This window comes from Nelumbo lutea, chromosome 3 (assembly GCF_056320005.1).
Source record: "Nelumbo lutea isolate HS-2025 chromosome 3, American lotus-T2T, whole genome shotgun sequence".
Classification (NCBI taxonomy): Eukaryota; Viridiplantae; Streptophyta; class Magnoliopsida; order Proteales; family Nelumbonaceae; genus Nelumbo; species Nelumbo lutea.
In genome coordinates, this window is record NC_142686.1 from 110,860,671 (window position 1) to 110,879,222 (window position 18,552).

Genomic DNA, 18,552 nt, shown 5'->3' on the forward strand with positions numbered 1-18,552 from the left:
ATTACTTGTATGTTTGTTTTCAAACTAAAACAGAGGACAGCCTCCTCAAATAATTGATAATTAATTAACATTAGGCCAATTAGTTTTATTAATTATTGTATAATAAATTAATAATCGTCTTCATTATTATCATGCAATTGGCTTTTTTTTTTATTTCTTTATTTATGATCTCAAGTACATTTCATACGTTAAGTCGTTAAGGGAAGCGTGGGACTTGTTTCTAACGTGCGCCAAGGTGCTGGACGTCTTTCGTGTGAATTACTCTATGATATATCTAGAAAAAAAAAAAAAAACACTCGGATTTTAGACCCGTTTTAGTGGGACTGCAAATGTTTTGCTGCTTAAAGGTGATCCGATCCGTTGATATAGATCCCACTGATCCGATAACTGATAAATTTAATCCCATAAACATCATATTGGTTGTAAGAATTTTAGATATCTTACCTTTCGGTATATTTGTCGACTTATTAAACAACTCAATAACCAAATTTCGATATGAATCCGATGAACAATATCCCATTTGAATTGAATTGCAAATATAAACGAATCAAAATTAGATCCGCCCATATCAGATTCGATCTGTTTGCACTTTGCGGGTTGCAGCCCTACGTTATTTAGAGAGGACGTTCTTTCACTGTTTCAGGAGTGGTTGTTTAATGAATACTGCAGCATGTAGAGAAATGAAGCTCTCGGCCTCTCGTCTCGCCCTTCTATTTAAAGTCACAACGGTTATACCATCGATGGGAAGGCTACTGTCCGTTCGTTATTCGGTTGCTGCTCTGCAATCTGCATAGCCAAGTAAACGTAGAGACTTCTATCTACAGCGGCTTTTGTTTTTCTTCTCACAAGTTAAAGAATGGAATCGAAGCAATCCGAGACTTTTGAATTCCGAAATCTTAGCTCGACTTGCCGGAATTCCATTATAATCCGGCCGAGACAAGGCGATTTCCAACGACACCATCTGGTTCCCGCCCTCTGACTTCTCGTTATCCGAACAATATCACCGAAAAAAAAAAAAAGGTCTTCTATCTGTCTTGTTCTGAGTTTCTATTCTAGAGTGGAATGAAATTTTTTATCAACTTTTGATTGGGTTATTGGGTACTCGGGCAATGTTTAAAAAGAGTATCCAGGGTTGGAATTCTATGTAAGAATGAATATCCTCTGCATCTGAGAATGCTAGTCTTGAACGTTAGAATTTTTTCTTTGAATTCTCAAGGTTATTATTTTCTTATACTTCTGTTTTATTTGGTTAATATTATTAAACTTCGAGGTTCTTAACCTTTGTTTCTGGATCGCTTCTTTGTTCATTCGAACAACGTTAAATTTGTTCTAGACGACTCCTTCATATCTAGAGAGAGAAAAAGGAAGAAACTCGTGGTTCACACACTGGGGTCAAATTGCAGAGGTAATGGGACATTTGTCGACTCTGTTCGATGGTCTGGCAAGGTCACTTTCCTTCAAAAGAGGAAAGAACTGTGGGAATGACGCTGGAAAGGAAGCTGCAGAAGCCATGGCTAAAGAAGCTAAGAAGAACGACTTGATATCGCGTTCTTCTGGAATTGTTAACTCTAACGGTTCCAGCAATTTTGCCTCAATCTTCTCCAAGAAAGGGAAGAAAGGAGTGAACCAAGACTGCTTCATTGTGTGGGAGGTATGGTTTGTATCCCCTTTTTATATAAGATAAGAAAGAAAATTTCAAATCATTGAAGTAATGTTATCGTTTTACTTTTTTCATTTGTGATTCTTTTCCTTCCTCTTCTATCTCAATTGTTGAAGCTAGATTTTATTTGCTTTTGTTGGTAGGAATTCGGATGCCAAGAAGACATGATTTTCTGTGGGGTTTTTGATGGGCATGGTCCATGGGGCCGATTTGTAGCTAAAACAGTTAGGGAATCAATGCCATTGTCTTTACTCTGCAATTGGCAGGAAACTCTTGCTCTAGCTTCCCTGGAACCAGAGTTTGACTTCGAATCAGATAAGGAGCTTCATCATTTTAATGTATGGAAGCAATCCTACTTAAAGACTTGTGCTGCTATTGATCAGGAGCTCGAGCACCATTCCAGGATTGATTCCTTCTACAGTGGAACCACTGCATTATCAGTTGTTAGACAGGTAAAAGGAATTCTACTCCTATAGTATTGACAAGGAGAACTGTTCTCATGAGATCCGTTCATGTGAGGTAATACCTTTATTGGCATAGGATCAGAATCCACTTGAGACCAATACCTACTTTGCTTTGGCATGAATGCACTGATTAAACAAATCTATGGTTAAAAGCAAGCATTCCTAAGTCATGCTTCTATTTATTCCTTCTCTTGTTTGTGTTCTGTTTTATTTGCTTTCCCTCTGTAGCTTGTCTAGTTCTTTGTATTACTACTTAAGAGGACAAATTAGAAAATGGAAGTTCTTTTGTATAGAATGAGTATACTAGTTTTGGATAGAGCACCGTAATCCAAGAGGAAATCCCATAAGAAAAATATATAACAAACTCTTAGCTATCTATAAAATCTGAATAAATTCACTCATTAGATGAAATGATAGATAGACTCGTATGCACCAAACAGGAAACATCTCGAGTTATAGGCATCTGTTTATTTTCTCAAAGGGATAAATCATAGTGAGAATTTGTTGAAAAGGATTACAGGAAAAAATTTATATTAACCTGGATCAGAAAGTTAGTGTAGCAGAAGAACACACATGTATATGTATGTATGTTTTTAATTAGTTTCTATCAATTGATCAACAAATTCTTTCTTCTTAAGTTATTTATATTCTTGAAACAATTAGTTAATCCATTGCCGGATTTTTTTTTTCCAGTGGCACATTAACTTTTGGTTTCAAAATGTCTATTTCATTGGCCACCACTTTTATGGATGGTGGATTGCACCCAAATTGCACATTTCATTCAGTTATTGCAAGCAGTTGCTTATTGACTTGATTTCAACTTTCACAAGAGTCAAATGTAATGGTCCCCTAGAAGGTTTTATTTGCTTAAATAAACAGTGAGGAATTCATAATAATTGCATCAATTAGATAGTTCATACCAAATTATAATTTACCAAATGGTATAAAACATTTGTCTCAAGCTCGCTAGTTGGTCTAGGCTTCAAGAAGAAACTGTTTTAAGCTATAAGCAAGAATCCTAATTTCCTAAAATGTAGAGAGAAGCCACCACCAGAGTCAGTTTTATCTTCTTCTTTGAGTTCCTTCATGATACATATGCAAGTAATATCAATTTTCATGTATTGCAGACCATTGATTTTGTTTTCCTTTTATCAATTATGCCAGAGTTCTTAGGAGCATAAGAAACAATCCTAAGTTGTTTTAGTTATAAGCCATTATTGTTTCTTTTCAAGTTCTACACCCCTATCTTTGCATCATTAGCATAATTAAACAAGTTCATCAAGAAATGACATAAAGCTTTTCAATGGTGATGTTTTGTTTAGGGTGAATTCATAGTTATAGCAAATGTCGGTGACTCTCGTGCTGTGTTGGCTACCACTTGTGATGATGGCAGCTTGGTACCAGTTCAGCTTACTATTGATTTCAAGCCAAATTTACCCCGTCAGTACCCCTCTACTCTTCCCCCAACATACACATACAAACATCTATGAACTTTACATTTTACTGTTCATTTTGGTTACAGAGGAGGCTGAGCGGATAACTCAGTGCAAAGGACGGGTTTTCTCTTTGCATGATGAACCAGGGGTGCACAGGGTCTGGCTGCCAAATAGTGAAACACCTGGGCTGGCAATGTCTAGAGCATTTGGTGATTATTGTGTCAAGGATTTCGGACTTATTTCGGTACCTGAAGTCACACAGAGGAGTATAACCACTAAAGACCAATTTATCGTGCTGGCAACAGATGGGGTAATGTATTGTACCATCTCTAGTTTACAGATGTTTTGAACTAATCCATAATTTAGAAAGATAAAGCACACAAAATCATGTGTAGGACATGAAACTTCAACTTAATTATAAATAAAAGCATCAAGCATGTGAATCCAAACAAGTGATTCTCTCTACTCAACCCAGTCTTATTCCAACTATTTGGGGTTGTCCACACAAATCCAAACAAGCAATTCATTAGTTACCCCTGCAGTTACACAGAGAGGCTGTTTCTCCAAACAAGCAATTCATAAGTTACAAACAAAAACATCAATATGGCTCTAATTGCATTGTAGAAATTCTTAGTATTAGTAGTCTTCTTTATACAAGTTTCTTTTTTGTTTTCTTTACACTTCAGCTCTGGGATGTTATCTCAAACCAAGAAGTAGTGGATATCGTCTCTTCAACAACAGATAGAGAAAAATCAGCTAAACGACTAGTTGAATGTGCAGTCCGTGCATGGAAAAGAAAGAGAAAGGGCATTGCAATGGACGACATTTCAGCTATATGTCTCTTCTTTCACTCTTCCTAACCCTCTCAGCAGGTTCACCAACTTAACTGGTAAAACAAGAATGACAAATAGAAATGTAGTTTATTTTTGCTGATAACTTCTTGGGTTATTGTAACCTTGTATGTATGCATGATTACTTGTCAAGCATCCAAGCCCATAGGTTTTTCATTGTTTCCCTTTCTTTTGCTTGATGAACTATATATTTCATTAGAAACGACTAAGTCACAGATGACTGCAAGAAATATACAAGGTACATGCCTTGATGATCCAGGCCAATTGCAAAAACAAGGATAGCAGAATGAGGGTATTTTAATTTTAGAAGAATGCAGTTCAACTGCAGCTAGGAGTCTACTGTTTTTTATCTTTCTGAACTCTATTTCAGGTTATGCTTGTCTGAACCTCCAAAGAATCATGGACCATTCATTTAAAATGCACCTCAGTCTTGGATGAATTCAGAAGAATTGGATGCATGGAATTTCTATTAACAAAGTACACGTCCTTCACAAAACTAATGCTGTCCAGTTAAAGCTGAATGAGATGCATTTCATGATAAATCAAAATTTCAACCATCACATTAAACTTTTTTTTTTTTTTGTGTGTTTTTCAAGATGCACTTACCATTGAAGGTTTTAACAATGTTAAAAATTAAATTTTTACATTTCATTTTATCACATCATAGTTACGATTTGGTTCATCTACTATGGGTTTTGCCAAAAAAAACTTATAACCAATTAACCGATATCATTAAAGTTGTAAATAATCGGTTGTAATTCATCAAAATTCACAGGGTGAGATGATCGGTCAAAGTTCTACTATCATACCTTTCCAACATTATTGTATATTATAAAATTTAACTGAACATGGATCAAACAAATTGGAAATCACCTCAGATACAATTAAGTAAACAGATCATTTACCTACGGAGAGGTGGCTCGTTGGTGTATTAGCTGGTTTGTTTCAGCAGTGATGCGAAACCGAATCCCGCAACCACCACTTTGGGGAGAAAAAAGGGGTCAAAGGGAGGTTTAGTGGTGACAAAAAAAAAAAAAAGTAAACCAGATCATTTGAATCTTAAATAATCGGATTGGGTGTTAGATTGGTCTCTAACTTTCATACTGTTGATAACCCTAGTGGTTATCAAACAGTGAAAATCAAACTACACCATCTCATTAATCTCAATATAAAAAGTTGTATAACCATTTTAAGTTAAATCTATCCCAATCAAATGCATTTTTCATGCCTAGGTTAAAGTCAAATCACCTATATAGCGCTTTATGTGAACTCAGGGTATGTATTCACCACATCCACAATCCCAAACAGTTCTACATTTGGGTTATTTGCATGTAGATGAACTGTCAACGGACTCCAAAAGTATCCGACATCTGATGCGATTATAACAAATTTGGACGATCTTGTTACATAACTGAATTGAATTCAGATTTTGACGGATGGTCAAAAGTCACAAAACTATTGACGAGGTTATAATCATCTTTTTCTATATCAATCGCTTTGAAAAACGAGAAAGGCATGATGCGTTGATAGTTTTTTTTTTTCTTTCTTTCTTTTCTCTTACGAAACACGACTAGAATTACCTAAACCAAACAAACACGGCCAAATAGAAAAATTAACAAACGATCAAACAACAGATAACTAAAACCTAATTAAGGGGTCCCGGCACGAATCCATCAACCTTTTGCAATTCCCTTCTAGTACACAAAGTTTGTCATTTCAACATGCATATGCAGTAAAGGTCCTATTTGCGGTTTAGAGGAGATAAGTTTAGCTGAATACAGTAGCTGTTCAGCAGGCCGTGGAATCAATAATAATGCTCCATTCAATTCACCACTGTAGGCCTGTTGTAGAGCATATTATCATTTGTTCCACAACCCACTATACAGATCATGGTTTTTAAAATTGGACGGAAAAACTGAGAACCGTTTTTCCCTAAAATCGGATTTTTCTTAAAAACCGTTAATTTTGGTCAATAAATCATTGACCTAGGCAGTTAACTGTTTGAACGGTTTTAACTTTTTTTTTAATGTTTTTATTTTTTGTCAGAACTGTCCAACCGTTTAGTTTGAATGATTGACCTGTTTGGCCCGGGAACCGGACCCCTAATCGACTCATTCTCAGATTTGAAGCCCAAAATCATTAATGATGCATCAGTCCAATCAGGACTGTATGGATTTGACTATTAACATTACTTGATTTAAATAAAAAAAAAAGACTATGATGTGATAAAATGAATGGAAAAATACACTACAACTACAATTTACTGTAAAATTCTGAATTCCATTATAGACCTACAATGTCAAATACTCCACCCTAAACATTAATACCAACTCGTGTATTGACATCAATTTCGAACAGACACTTATTCCAACTGTAGGATGGGGCTAAGAATTCTAAAGAGTCGTTCTCCCTAAAATGAAATGTAACAATTGAATTTTCAACATCGTTAAAACCTGCAATGGTAAGTAAATCTCATCTTGTAAAACACAAAAAATAGAATATGTGATATCGACTGGGTTTAGATCAAAAAAGACAATTTGCATATCGACTGGAAATGGTTAGCACCATTACACGATTTAGGGCCGATCCTGGGCCTAGCTAGTACTTATAGTTCTTATATAAGTGCAAAGCCCAGCCCATGTTCACCCCTACGAAGGAGGGACTCTGTTCTTTCATGAAACACCATAAATTTTCCCATGAGCATAGCAGAACTAGAAGAGCTCCATAGTTTCTGCATTTCTAATTTGTAATGACAACTATTGGTGGTGGTGGTGGTGCATCTATCTGTCTGTTTCATTTTTCTCGCGCGAGTCTCGTGTTCAAACAACCAACTCAATTCTTCTTCCCACCTCGACATCCTCATAGCCGGAGATACGCATTCGCTTTTCCACTGTATTTCGCAAAAGTAAAGCAGCAGCAGAAGCATAACAAGTTACGGCAATCTTCGCTTATCATGGCATCAGACGACCGAGCAACGTCTCCGATTGGCCACACAGAGTTAACCGAGCTGAAAGACGAATCGGATTTCGATTCTCTCGTCTCTCCCCGTGGCTATCTCTCCATCTGTGGCTTCGGATCTCTCCTCTCTGGTACTTCCCTTACTTTTCTCTTCATGTACCGTGTCTGTATTGCACACGCTGCGTTACACGGTGGTGGTACTGATTGTTCATATATGAACCAGAAAGGAGTGCGAGGAGCACATTTCCGGATCTTACGAACTTCAGGGTTGCGAAATTGAAAGGGTTTCGACGCGTTTTTGCCCACGCTGCTCCCATTTTCTTCGAGCGTGGCATTGCCAATCCAGAAACCGGGGTTACAACTTTTCCCTAAACTCTCCCTTTCAGTGTATTACTATATGATATCTGAATTTCCCTTATCTATGATATATATTAACTGAATGAAAATTTGAATTATTTCAGGAGATTTCGAGCTTAAGTGTTGAACCACGTGAAGATGAAACCCTAATCATCACTGTGTTTGAGATTAAACCATCGGAGGTAAAGATCTCTGTTAATTATTAAACTTTTTTTTATTGTGTGTGGTTAAATCATAAATGCGAGTGACATCACACGTGCAGATTCCATCTTTTATTGAGAGGGAACATGAATTTCGTTTTCTGGCTGTAAGTTGCTTAAATTCTTACTCTTTAGTCTTCTACTTTCTTGATTTTTTTTCTTTTTTGGTTATTCATTACTTGATGTAATTGTAGTTAGAATTCACTTGATCATACAGGTGATACCTGAAACACTAGATGGGATTCCATTTACTAGTCCAGCGGTAAGTAGAGATGGATAAGCTTCCAGCGGCATGGTTGACATCTCGAGGTCCTATTATAAGTGAATGTTTATCAGACAGATCTTTGATTTCTGGTTTGGTTTGTTAAAGCAGGTGCTTTGTGCTCGCTATAGTGATGAGGAATATTTTCAAGTTAGATGCAAAGGTATTCTTCACAATGCTGCTAACCATTTCCAGTCGATATGAAAATAGTACTCTGTTATTTGCCTATTTAGCCTTATGTAGTTCAATACATGTTCAAAAAACAATATTAACGCTTGACATTCACGCCTTCATCAATTACATAGGTGTCAAGGCACCAAGTCAAGGCTGGGGAACAGCAAAGCACTTTGTCATATAGAGAACCAGGTTCCACCTAGGCTTTGCCTAGGGGAATGATTTTTCGTGTAAAGCCTATTTTCCCAATTTGCCTACTCTTATGAATCAATTAGCTTGCTTTCCTGGTTGGTGTAGCAATTAAAAAACATTAAAAGCAATCTAGCATAAAAGAATTAAACAATAAAAGTAAAACTTAAAAGAACATTGCATAACCTAAAACTAAGTAGGGAATGAATCTCTATTCTATTAATGCTGGAGGGGTATGTGTGTCTGTGTGTGTTTTGAATCAAAGATTAGAAGAAAACATAAATATGAAGGGGCAGAAACCTTGTAACTTGAATAAGAGAAAGTAGGAGCAAAGCCCATTTTATGGTTCCCTAGCTCAAAAATCCATGATGCCCAGATTTGGATATGAACACAGAGAAGGACATGGATACAGGATATGTGAATACGACTCTCCGTTTTCTAAAACTCTGGACACAAAAACAGGTTCAGGTGTCTCATGTGATATGCTTATATCATCTGTTTACATCCGATGCTTGAAGATAAATGTCATTCTTCAGGACTAATGCATTGCTAAATTTGTTTAAATTTCTAACATGTGTGGATCTTTTTTATAGTATTTGTTAAAACATGCCATTTTATTTATATATTTTAAAGGCGTTGATGTTATAAAGTACATCTGGAAGTATCCATGCAGTATGCCAGTATCTGGTATTGTATCTGACACTGGTATGCTAGGCATGTACAGGCATCCGGATATCATCCGTCTTTCATCATGCCCCTTTAAATCCTTTTACCTTATTTATTCAATATGATGTGGTTTAGCTGCACTTCACCTAAAATCATTGCAACTCCTATAAGGAAACACCAAAGTGATCCATAAGCAATGTATCTTTGCCTAGGCATCACCTCAACAATTATGATAATGAATATGCTATTGATTTTTCCCATACCATTAAGTCCTATCCTCAACTGCGTTTCATGGCTTCATTGCCACAATGACCTTTCCAAATAAACATTTTATCTTTTCTTTCTTCCTTTTTCTTCTAAATAAACACTTGCACTTAATTATGTTTCGTTCCACCCCCCCCCCCCTCCCCTCCCCACTAAATCCTGTTCTTTTTTCTTTCTGTAACTCTTTTTCTTGTATTTATTCCTGAATCTTTCTGTTCCATGGAATGCCAATCAATAAGTAGATGGATTGTCAAATAGCCTCGAGATTTTGCCATTACCTCTTCTGCTGTAGGTAGCTATTTTAAATGTAATTTGCTCCTCTTTTCCCTGTCATTTACTATCCTAATCTTTTAGAATAATTGTTTTGTCTTAATATTTTTTGTCTGTTCCAAATTAAAATTAAGTGGGATTTTTTGTTCCAAATTAAGATGCCCATATATGTATGCATGCTGAAGCATGAATTAGCATTAGTTTTTCTTAAGTATGTTTGCTATATATTTAAATTTGATGAAACTTATGGTTTATAAAGTTTCTTTTAGTAATACTTGTTGAATAGCATTTTACATTTTTTATTCTTTTGATGAATTATCAAATTGCTTGGAATTAAGAGTTGAACATGCATGTTGAGGTCTCTAGGTGTCATAATCTACCTTTATAGCATTTCTTATGCTTCTTGAGCCACACAGGCCTCAGCTATAACAGACTGTTATATTGTTTCATGGGGCCATCTCTCATGCAGGAAGCAAGGAAATCTATTTTAAGCAATATGGGCGGTATAACATCCATAAGATATGGCGGGATGATATCTTACCTTGCCGTGTTTATCTTCGACACTGGTAACTGTTACAGGGCTTTTTATGTATACAATTCATTGGTGCTGTTGAAGTATTCTTGAACTAACAGACACTTCTTATACTTATGTGCAGACAAAATGAAGTAACCTAGTAAACTAGTCTTTTCAGCATGCATCGTGTATTAGTACAATCATTTTCATATTTTATTTGGGTAAATTACAAAAATCCCTGTACTATGGGGTCTGCGACAAAGACCCCCTGTATTTTGTTTTACAACAAACACCCCCTTTGTATTATGACCGTGAGACAAAACTCCCTTCCCTTAGCCTTCCATCTAAAAAGACCGTTACAATTTGTCTATTCTCACTAACAACCCTAAGAATCTCTTCTATCCTCCATTGCAAAGATTTGGATCAACATGGTCGGTTGCAAAGATTTGCTTCGCTTAAGATATCGTTATTTAATTGGGGATGGGAGTGAGGTGAGAATCCTCCATGAACCTTGGCTACCTCATCCCATAGAATTTCAACACGTGGTGGAGTTAGACTCTCAGGTAGCTCAGGTAATTGAAAAACTGATGAACTAAACCTTCTCTTTGACCCTCACCCATTAATGTAGATGGGGTTCTTCGAATGCGAAGTCAAGAGTCAGTGGATGTCGGCTACGGACGAAAAAAACACCAGATCTGTGTATGGCGGGTCGAGGATGTCGGCTACGGTGATATTACCGACCCACCATACTGTGTGTCGGCTGCGAGAAACACCAGTCGGTGTCACCGTTTTTCGTCTATGGTGACGTCAGTCTGGCGCTTGACGAGAAAAACATCAGATCCGCGCTTGCTTTGTATCCCCTCTCACTGGGAAGGGTAAGAAGAGAGGGGGAGAGGGAGAGAAAAATTTGAAGAAATCTGATGTAGATGAGATTAGTGCTGCTATAATGTATCCTGAGGTCGGAAAATATGAACAGTATTTTTTCATTCGAAGGTTATATGAGGATTAAAAAATATTGTAACGGTTTTTTGAAGTAAGATTAAGAGAAAGGGGTCTTTGACTCACCGTTATAGTACAAGGGAGGTGTTTGTTGTAAAATAAAGTACAAGGGAGATCTTTATCATAGACCCATAGTACGGGGTCTTTATAATTTACCCATTTATTAATTATCTATAGCTGTTACCTTATATAAAATAGACAGTTCCATCAACTTTTTGATGGACTATCTTCTCTCTCCATTTAGATCTCTAATTTTTCTTATTTCTTCTTTTATCATCCTTCTGCCCCCACCCATACTGGCTGTGCATGCTGCATCTAACCCACATCCATTTCAACCCAAATACTTTATTCCCTCCTAAGGTTGCATATATTACATACACGGCTAATATAATGCTTGTTGCTCTTTCCTGTGTTCTATACGAATAGTTTGTAAACACGTTCTTATTGTCACTCTGGCATAGATAATTAAGGATTTGGTTAACCAATCAAAAAACAATGTAATTTTTGGTTTCATGTTTGTACAAGACGAAATTTTTAGCCATGAGAATTCTATACATGGACTGAATACAATTGAACTTCCTGGTAGTGTATTGGCAGCAAAGAATTGTGGCGATGTTGCTTATAACAACTTTCTGGATCACACTTTTCTTGGGGACCGTAAAACAACCATCCGTGAGTACTTAGCATCAAGAGGTTCGGGCATCATGGAAGAAGAACCGCCAGAACCACTTAAGGCCCGTTATGGTGGATGATATTAAGAAGCGTTACGTCCAGTCAGCAGCAAAACATGGCACTTGCAGAAGTGACTTACATTTACTGTATATCAGACTGAAAAAGTTGATCATGCAAACTTGGGCGGTGTTCAGTATTGTGGTGTCTTTGTATCTGCAGCAAGATTTAAAATATCAATACAGGCTGATACGCCCGCTAACCAGGCCAGACCCCTATATGACCCCTGTAGTGAGGTATCATTAAGCCACTGATATGATTGGGGTGTATAGTATTGAAATTTTGAACCTTGATCTACAGGGCCCAATGTAGTGTAGTTGAAACCACAATAATTTGAACCAAATCACATTCTCTAAGGTGTTCTATCATGAAGAATCCCCTAAAAAGAATGTCTGATGGGTATAATGTGTTCCAAAACGACAAAACCAATTAATCTATGGGATATCTGTACTACTGAACACCTCCTAGTTAGGAACGTGGTTTAAATATACCCAATAGGCACGAACAGGCGTATCAGGTGTTTTGCTACTTTATAACTTGGTTATATTAAGTCTTTTTTAATTGCATCAGGGATCGGTTTTAAGCATGCTTACCCCCTGAAAATAGTCAAAGTCTGAAACACCTCTTATTTCGGGTTTCGGACAGCTCCCGATGTGATACGATACACCCCAATACAGGGCATATCGTACTGAAATGTTGGCCTTAGGAACAAGAAAAAGTAGGATAATTGGCAAATCTGGAAAATTTATCAAAATGCTGGTGAAGTAGAAGTGTATGATTCCTTGTACATAAAATGATAAAATTCATGTGATTATCTATACTCCGAAACGCAACTCAGGAATATTGCACGTTCACATTTGCATAACAATAACTAAACGCAAATTTCTGTTGTAATTGTTTGGTTCTAGTAATCTCCCTACTAAAATTAGCTATGCAAGCACAACTAAGGTTCCTTTTGATTACGTTAGAAATGAAGGAAAGTAATCATTTCTAGAAAGTAGTTATATCATGTTGCTTTACATGCCATGATGCGACCATAAATATCATCAGAAACCTTTATATTATTAGCTTGCTATATTAGTTGGCCCTAAATGTGGAAAAAGGTTTTTTTTTTTTGGAAAAACCTATGATGCAGAAAAGATATGGTATGAAAAGAGATTTGACCAATCAAAACCCACCCATCAATTTTGATTACATTTATGATTCTAGTTTATTGGTTAATTATTTTTCGGATATCATATCTTTTCCATATCATAGTCAAATCCTTTTATTTTTTTTTCTTTTACTTACGCCCCAACTCCCCGTAAACTGGAAAATAAAAAAACTGTAATGAGAGGTGGCTAGGGGTAAGGGGTTGTTCTACATGATGAATGTATTTGTTTCCATTTGTGTTTGCCACATCAACAAAAAAAATGTTCTTGTTTCCATTTGTGTTCTACAAGTCTCTACGACCACTCTTAGAGGGGCCAGACCAGCTGGAACATCAACTAAACCAATTCAACAAACAAAATTTTGTTTTACATGTCATCAAGTTGTGATTGGGGAAGAGCATCTAAGCCATCATTCCCAGAATCATGTGTTCCCAACCTGTTCTAGAGCTTACATCGTGGCCAATAGTGAGGCCGACCTTGAAAGATTTGTCCATATTAGGCAAGAGTGGGGTTATAAGCACCTACTCGGACAACAGTTGCAGAATCCTCAATCAGTTGTTGCATGATGGACAAAATCTCAGGGTGAAAAATTCTGCAAGCTCTCCACATGATTGAGCAAAGCAGCCTATACTCCTCAAACATGTGATTAATCTACAGTCAAGAACTCCCATGTATTGAACCATAATCCTTGAGCTTAGAAAGGATGGTATCAGCTAATAAAGCAGTTCTCTGCAGGATGATAATTAAAGCCCACTTGTTCCCAACACCGTAGAAGCAATTCTGATTCAGTTCTCATCTCTCCCGCATTCTTAGCTAGACTGACATGTCTGAAATAAAAGTGGATAATATTCAGTACCATGTACATATTGTAGAGATTGTTTGAAATTGGTGGTTTCATGGTCCAAAAAAATAAAAGAATGCCAAACGATAATTAGGGCATTTCAGGTTAACTTACATCCATTATAATCTACTTTGTTGTTCACCAGAAGGATTTGAATGGTTTGCGATCCCTGCCAAAGGAAAATATTTATTTTAGATGTTATAAGGTAATTTTGATCAACCAGAATTTTTTTTATCAGTAACTGAGATTATATTAATAAGAAAAAAACAGATATAGTAAATACGTGGGAGAGGTAAACTGAGATTATATTAATAAGAAAAATAGACTCTCTTCCCACCCCTTCTTTTTTTTTTTCATTAGAAAACTTCCATATCTAATTCCCCCCCCCCCCCCCTAGCAGCCAGCCTATAACCACTTACGAATCACCATCAACAATCAGCTTTTTGATGTTCAACTCCTTTGCTCTTTTAATCCCTTCCGTTACCGCCAAAACCCCTGGCTCTAAGCGAATCACCTACTCCAATGGGGCCTACAAAGAAGGCTATAACTTTACCTTCATCAACCAGCATATTTTCATAGCTAATAAATAATAATAATATATATTCAAGTAAGCCAAAGAATCTGTAAAATACAACGTGCATAGCCAGCATATTTTCTGGCACTCAGACCTCCAGTCCAATGTGTGTTTCTTTAGATGGGGAACCTTATTCCTTTGCTCCTTGTACTACTCAGATCTACCACATCATCATTTCCAAGACCATGTATCAACAGATCATTCCGTGCAGAACAAAAATATTGCAAAAGAAAAGTTCAACATTAATACCATGTATCAACAGATCCTTCCATGCTTCACAAGCATCCAATGGGCAAGCTTCTCCGACTGTACTTCCTTATCAGGAAGCAGGGGCGGAGCTAGGGGGACCCATGGGAGCCATGGCCCCCCCCTATGGTCCAGAAATTCACACTGAATACATTTTTCTATATAAGTTTCCTCCCTCCCCTCACTTCTCACCCAATGGTTGGCCCTCCCTATGGTCCAGAAATTCACACACTGAATACATTTTTCTATATAAGTAATGCAGGTTGAGGTTCAACTCAAGCATAGATTAGACCCTGTACACCTATGGCTGAAATTGTATTAAAGAAGCCTATGCATCAATAATAAGCAGAAACAGAGAATTGAAGTATGGCTGTAAGCCCATCAAAAAGAAGTGTTTATGGCAACAAGGCTAGCATACTTTATGTGCATACTGAATAAAACTCAAGCTTAACACCTATATAAAAACAAGCATAACCCATTAGGAATTTTCTCGACATTAAGTAATACTTACAATTCAACCATCTGACGAGCAGTTTGAGCCATAATGCCATCCAACAATCAACATAATAAAGTTTATGCATATGATAAAACTGAGACCCTTAGATGGGTTTCTCACTAATCCATGCGGCTACTCCTTTCCTCAGATATAGGGGTTCTTCAAACTTTCCAAGTTATAAATAGCTTATGATTTTCTAATTGAAATTATTGATCAAAAAAAAATTTTCTAATTGAAATTCAATCGATAACCAATCAACTGGTACTATCCAAATTCACTTGGGTTTCTGATTGGTTAAAGATAACTTATCTATCATAAAATGAGTAATATTGACCTCAGTTAACTTTTGAATAAATTAAACTCTTCTAAATTATTTATTATAAAATAAGTTATACCAACCAAATTAGTCATTATATCATAAAACAAATCATCTTCTATGCTTAGCAAGGGCCATTAGCTAGTAATAATATATATAGAGTGCGCCTTGGGTCCAGCTGTGACACCTCAGTGTGCCCTTAATTCACTTGCTTAAACAAGAATCCTACTACAAGTCTACACCAGTAGATTGCCTTAGTTAACTTCTGTTCATTTACACCAATGGTGTAGCTGTGAATCAAAACCTAGTCACAAGAAACATTTCCCAAAATCCAATCTGTAGTAGGTGTAATAAGTCCCAGAGACTATTGGTCATGCTTTAGTCTCTTGTGAATTGCCAAGGTGTGTTTGTGTGGTGGACCTTTTAGTATCAAGGTAGATGGGTGGGGTGAAATAGCTGATTTATCATCTTGGTCTGATTTGTGGTTAAGAGAGTGGAGAAGCAGAGCTATGAGAGCTTTGGTTTTAGTTTGCTTGTGGTCTATGGATGTTGTGGAAATCTCAAAACTCCTATGCTTCTTAGATGCCTGGCCCTGCTTTGATTTTCAATCTGATTAACAGGCTAGCAGCAGAGGCAGATGAGTAGAAAAGAAGTCATATTGTTTCTTTTTGGAATTCACCAAATGTTGGAAGCTTCAAGGTAAACACCGATGGTGGTTTTGTTAATAGTAACTTAGCTTCTTTTGGTGTGGCGGTAGTAAGAGACCACGACGGAGCTTGTATCGCAGTGAAATTTGGACCTTGTAAAGCCTCTCCTAACTGCTGAAGCGTTAGCTGTGATGGAAGGTCTAAAGCTGACCCAATCCTTGAGAAATGAGAACCGTTGTTGTAGCCAGTGACAGCTTGCAGCAGATCCAATCTTTAAAAAATCTGCACACGCCTTGCGCTAAGGACACTATCTTTTTGAAACGTCATTAGAAAACATTCTCAGAATCTGAGGATTATTTTCGAGTAAGAGAGTAAAAGTTCAAATCTGATTGCGCATAACTTGTCCAGTAGAGGTATTTCTAGTAGTGGTTTTTTTCTTCGTTGATAGAACTCTGAAAACCAATATACTAATTACTAATCACTAATCACTTTTCACAAACGAACTTAAACAAATAAATGATGAACCACCAACTCTCCAAAGCAACGAAGACAACCACGATCAGGTAAGCTTCTCCAAATTTGGTACTTCAGCTTGAATCTGATCAGACTACATCCTTAACAAGATTGAAGATTTCGTGGGGCTAAATATTCAATTAAGTTAGGTCTTAGAATTAACTTCATTTTCTTCAAGATTTTAACTCAAATGACCAACCCGAAAAAAAAAAAAAAAAAAAAAAAAACATTACAGTAGAAAACCTAATGCACCGGAAAATCAATAAGAAACGAAGAAACACCAAGGAAAATCAACGTTTAAACAGTGTAGTGAAAGAAGTCTAGGAGTCAAAATAAAACATAATTAGAGAGGCGAAAACTACGCACCAGAAATAGGGCAAAACTGGGGTTACGTTTCAGTTGACAAGAACTGTGAGAGAGAGAGAGAGAGAGAGAGAGAGAGACGCGTTTTTAAGTTTTGAGTTGGACATGGCATTCTCATAATATAGGGGCGCGAGAGGGGGCGTCAGAAGAGTCCCACATCGTGTGAGAATGTGAAAGAGAGGAAAGGGAGATGGTTATAAGTAGGAGAAGAGAGGTAGAGGTTGCAATGACTCGTCCTGTCGGGGGTGCGAGGCGACTCGTCAATGATCGTTTAGAGACGGCGGGTCGTGCCGACACCTACGAATGCGAACACATATTTAAAGGCGAGCGGGTCGCGCCCTACTTTCGGTGTGCTCGCCCGCCAATTTTTGGAAAACTCCCCAACCTTCCCGGGGGGTTTACCACCATGTTCTTTCTCTTTTTTATCTAAAAAGGAAAGCGATTTCTAGTTGCAACGTATATATCCATTAATTTGGGCCTTAAGGTGATAAGTTTAGTAATCCTTTCATTTTTGTTTTCAAGGCTCTGACTTTACTGCATAATGCAACTAAATGCAAACCCCATTGCTAATGGTTCGAAGAAATTGGTTCTCACTTCTTGTATGTTGGAACAACACTAAAATCTTGAAGTGATTTAGTCTGTAGTTGCATGCCAATCGCAAGAGATAATATATTTCCAGTAATTATAATGGAGTTGAAGAATTTGTACTCTAATCTTTTTTGCAAAATTTAACTACTTTTGTAAGGGTATAGCCGTCTGGAATTAACTTGTGCTCAATTAAGATAGAATAATGTCCAGAATTAAAGAAGCAATCTCTCTCTGTCCACAACTTACCATCCTCTCTCAAAGATACCCAGAGAACATGGCAGGGTGCATTGGAATGTGATGATACAAATGAGTCTAGATGTATTAACAGCTTACTCATCCAAAGCACTAATAAACAGAACATTGTGGCAGATTTTGAAGCTCACAACCACATAGACTTCTTGCAATTTACATTCCTTTGCTGATTCTTTTGCCATGTGAAATATGAACTGGAAGTAACCAGACATTCAAGGACTTAGGTCTTACACTATGTGAATGTGACCATGCTTAATAGGATGTCTCACCTGAGATTTTGATGCCAAATTAAAATGTGGTCAAGTTTAACCCTCGACCCAGAACTCAATGTCCAGATGTTGGAGCAGCCCTATTAGTCTATTTAGTTGATCAAGTTTCTAATAGTGCCTTGCACCAAATAAAAAAGTTTTATCAGTGCAACTGAGTACACTTTCATGTTGACGAACCTGGTTATTCTCCTTCTGGACCTCAGGCTTTGTTCTGTGAAAAAAAGAGCATCTTTATTTTATTTTATTTTTTTCTAGAGCATTTTCCAAAGAGAAAGAATCAACTGCATGCACCACTACCACTTA

General features: G+C 37.0%; 2 protein-coding genes and 1 long non-coding RNA gene across 6 annotated transcripts; 2 read left to right on the forward strand and 1 right to left on the reverse strand.

Annotated features, from left to right (window-relative positions):
- The first annotated feature begins 424 nt into the window (after positions 1–424).
- LOC148867609 (putative protein phosphatase 2C 73) lies at positions 425–4,684 on the forward strand. 2 transcript variants are annotated; one of them, XM_088978644.1, is made up of 6 exons: positions 425–1,020; positions 1,334–1,651; positions 1,804–2,112; positions 3,447–3,564; positions 3,647–3,870; positions 4,247–4,684. In XM_088978644.1, the coding sequence occupies exons 2-6, from the start codon at positions 1,409–1,411 to the stop codon at positions 4,418–4,420; spliced, it is 1,068 nt and encodes a 355-aa protein (XP_088834770.1). In that variant the 5' UTR covers positions 425–1,020; positions 1,334–1,408; the 3' UTR covers positions 4,421–4,684. The 2 variants fall into 2 exon arrangements, with proteins under 2 accessions (XP_088834770.1, XP_088834771.1); XM_088978645.1 differs by having other exon boundaries at positions 884–1,216.
- A 2,009-nt stretch (positions 4,685–6,693) lies between these two features.
- On the forward strand, positions 6,694–12,349 carry LOC148867610 (uncharacterized). 3 transcript variants are annotated; one of them, XM_088979796.1, is made up of 8 exons: positions 6,694–7,500; positions 7,593–7,723; positions 7,831–7,908; positions 7,989–8,033; positions 8,144–8,188; positions 8,300–8,351; positions 10,221–10,317; positions 11,851–12,349. In XM_088979796.1, exons 1-8 carry the CDS (start codon positions 7,161–7,163, stop codon positions 12,014–12,016), a joined length of 954 nt encoding a protein of 317 aa, XP_088835922.1. In that variant the 5' UTR covers positions 6,694–7,160; the 3' UTR covers positions 12,017–12,349. The 3 variants fall into 3 exon arrangements, with proteins under 3 accessions (XP_088835922.1, XP_088835923.1, XP_088835924.1); XM_088979797.1 differs by having other exon boundaries at positions 11,862–12,349; XM_088979798.1 differs by lacking the exon at positions 11,851–12,349 and adding an exon at positions 10,408–10,500.
- Positions 12,350–13,347: 998 nt separating this feature from the next.
- Positions 13,348–17,427, reverse strand: LOC148867611 (uncharacterized). Its single transcript, XR_016109861.1, has 3 exons — positions 17,144–17,427; positions 14,100–14,154; positions 13,348–13,971 (listed from the first exon to the last, which is right to left on the reverse strand). It is a non-coding gene; the product is annotated as an uncharacterized LOC148867611 (long non-coding RNA).
- Positions 17,428–18,552: the final 1,125 nt, after the last annotated feature.

Coding starts and splice junctions, on each gene's coding strand:
- LOC148867609 (XM_088978644.1), top strand. CDS start 1,409: ATGGGACATTTGTCGACTCTGTTCGATGGTCTGGCAAGGTCACTTTCC. Junction 1,652..1,803: donor ACTGCTTCATTGTGTGGGAG/GTATGGTTTGTA, acceptor TTTTGTTGGTAG/GAATTCGGATGCCAAGAAGA. Junction 3,871..4,246: donor TCGTGCTGGCAACAGATGGG/GTAATGTATTGT, acceptor TTTACACTTCAG/CTCTGGGATGTTATCTCAAA.
- LOC148867610 (XM_088979796.1), top strand. CDS start 7,161: ATGACAACTATTGGTGGTGGTGGTGGTGCATCTATCTGTCTGTTTCAT. Junction 8,189..8,299: donor TTCCATTTACTAGTCCAGCG/GTAAGTAGAGAT, acceptor TTGTTAAAGCAG/GTGCTTTGTGCTCGCTATAG. Junction 10,318..11,850: donor CGTGTTTATCTTCGACACTG/GTAACTGTTACA, acceptor ACTTCCTGGTAG/TGTATTGGCAGCAAAGAATT.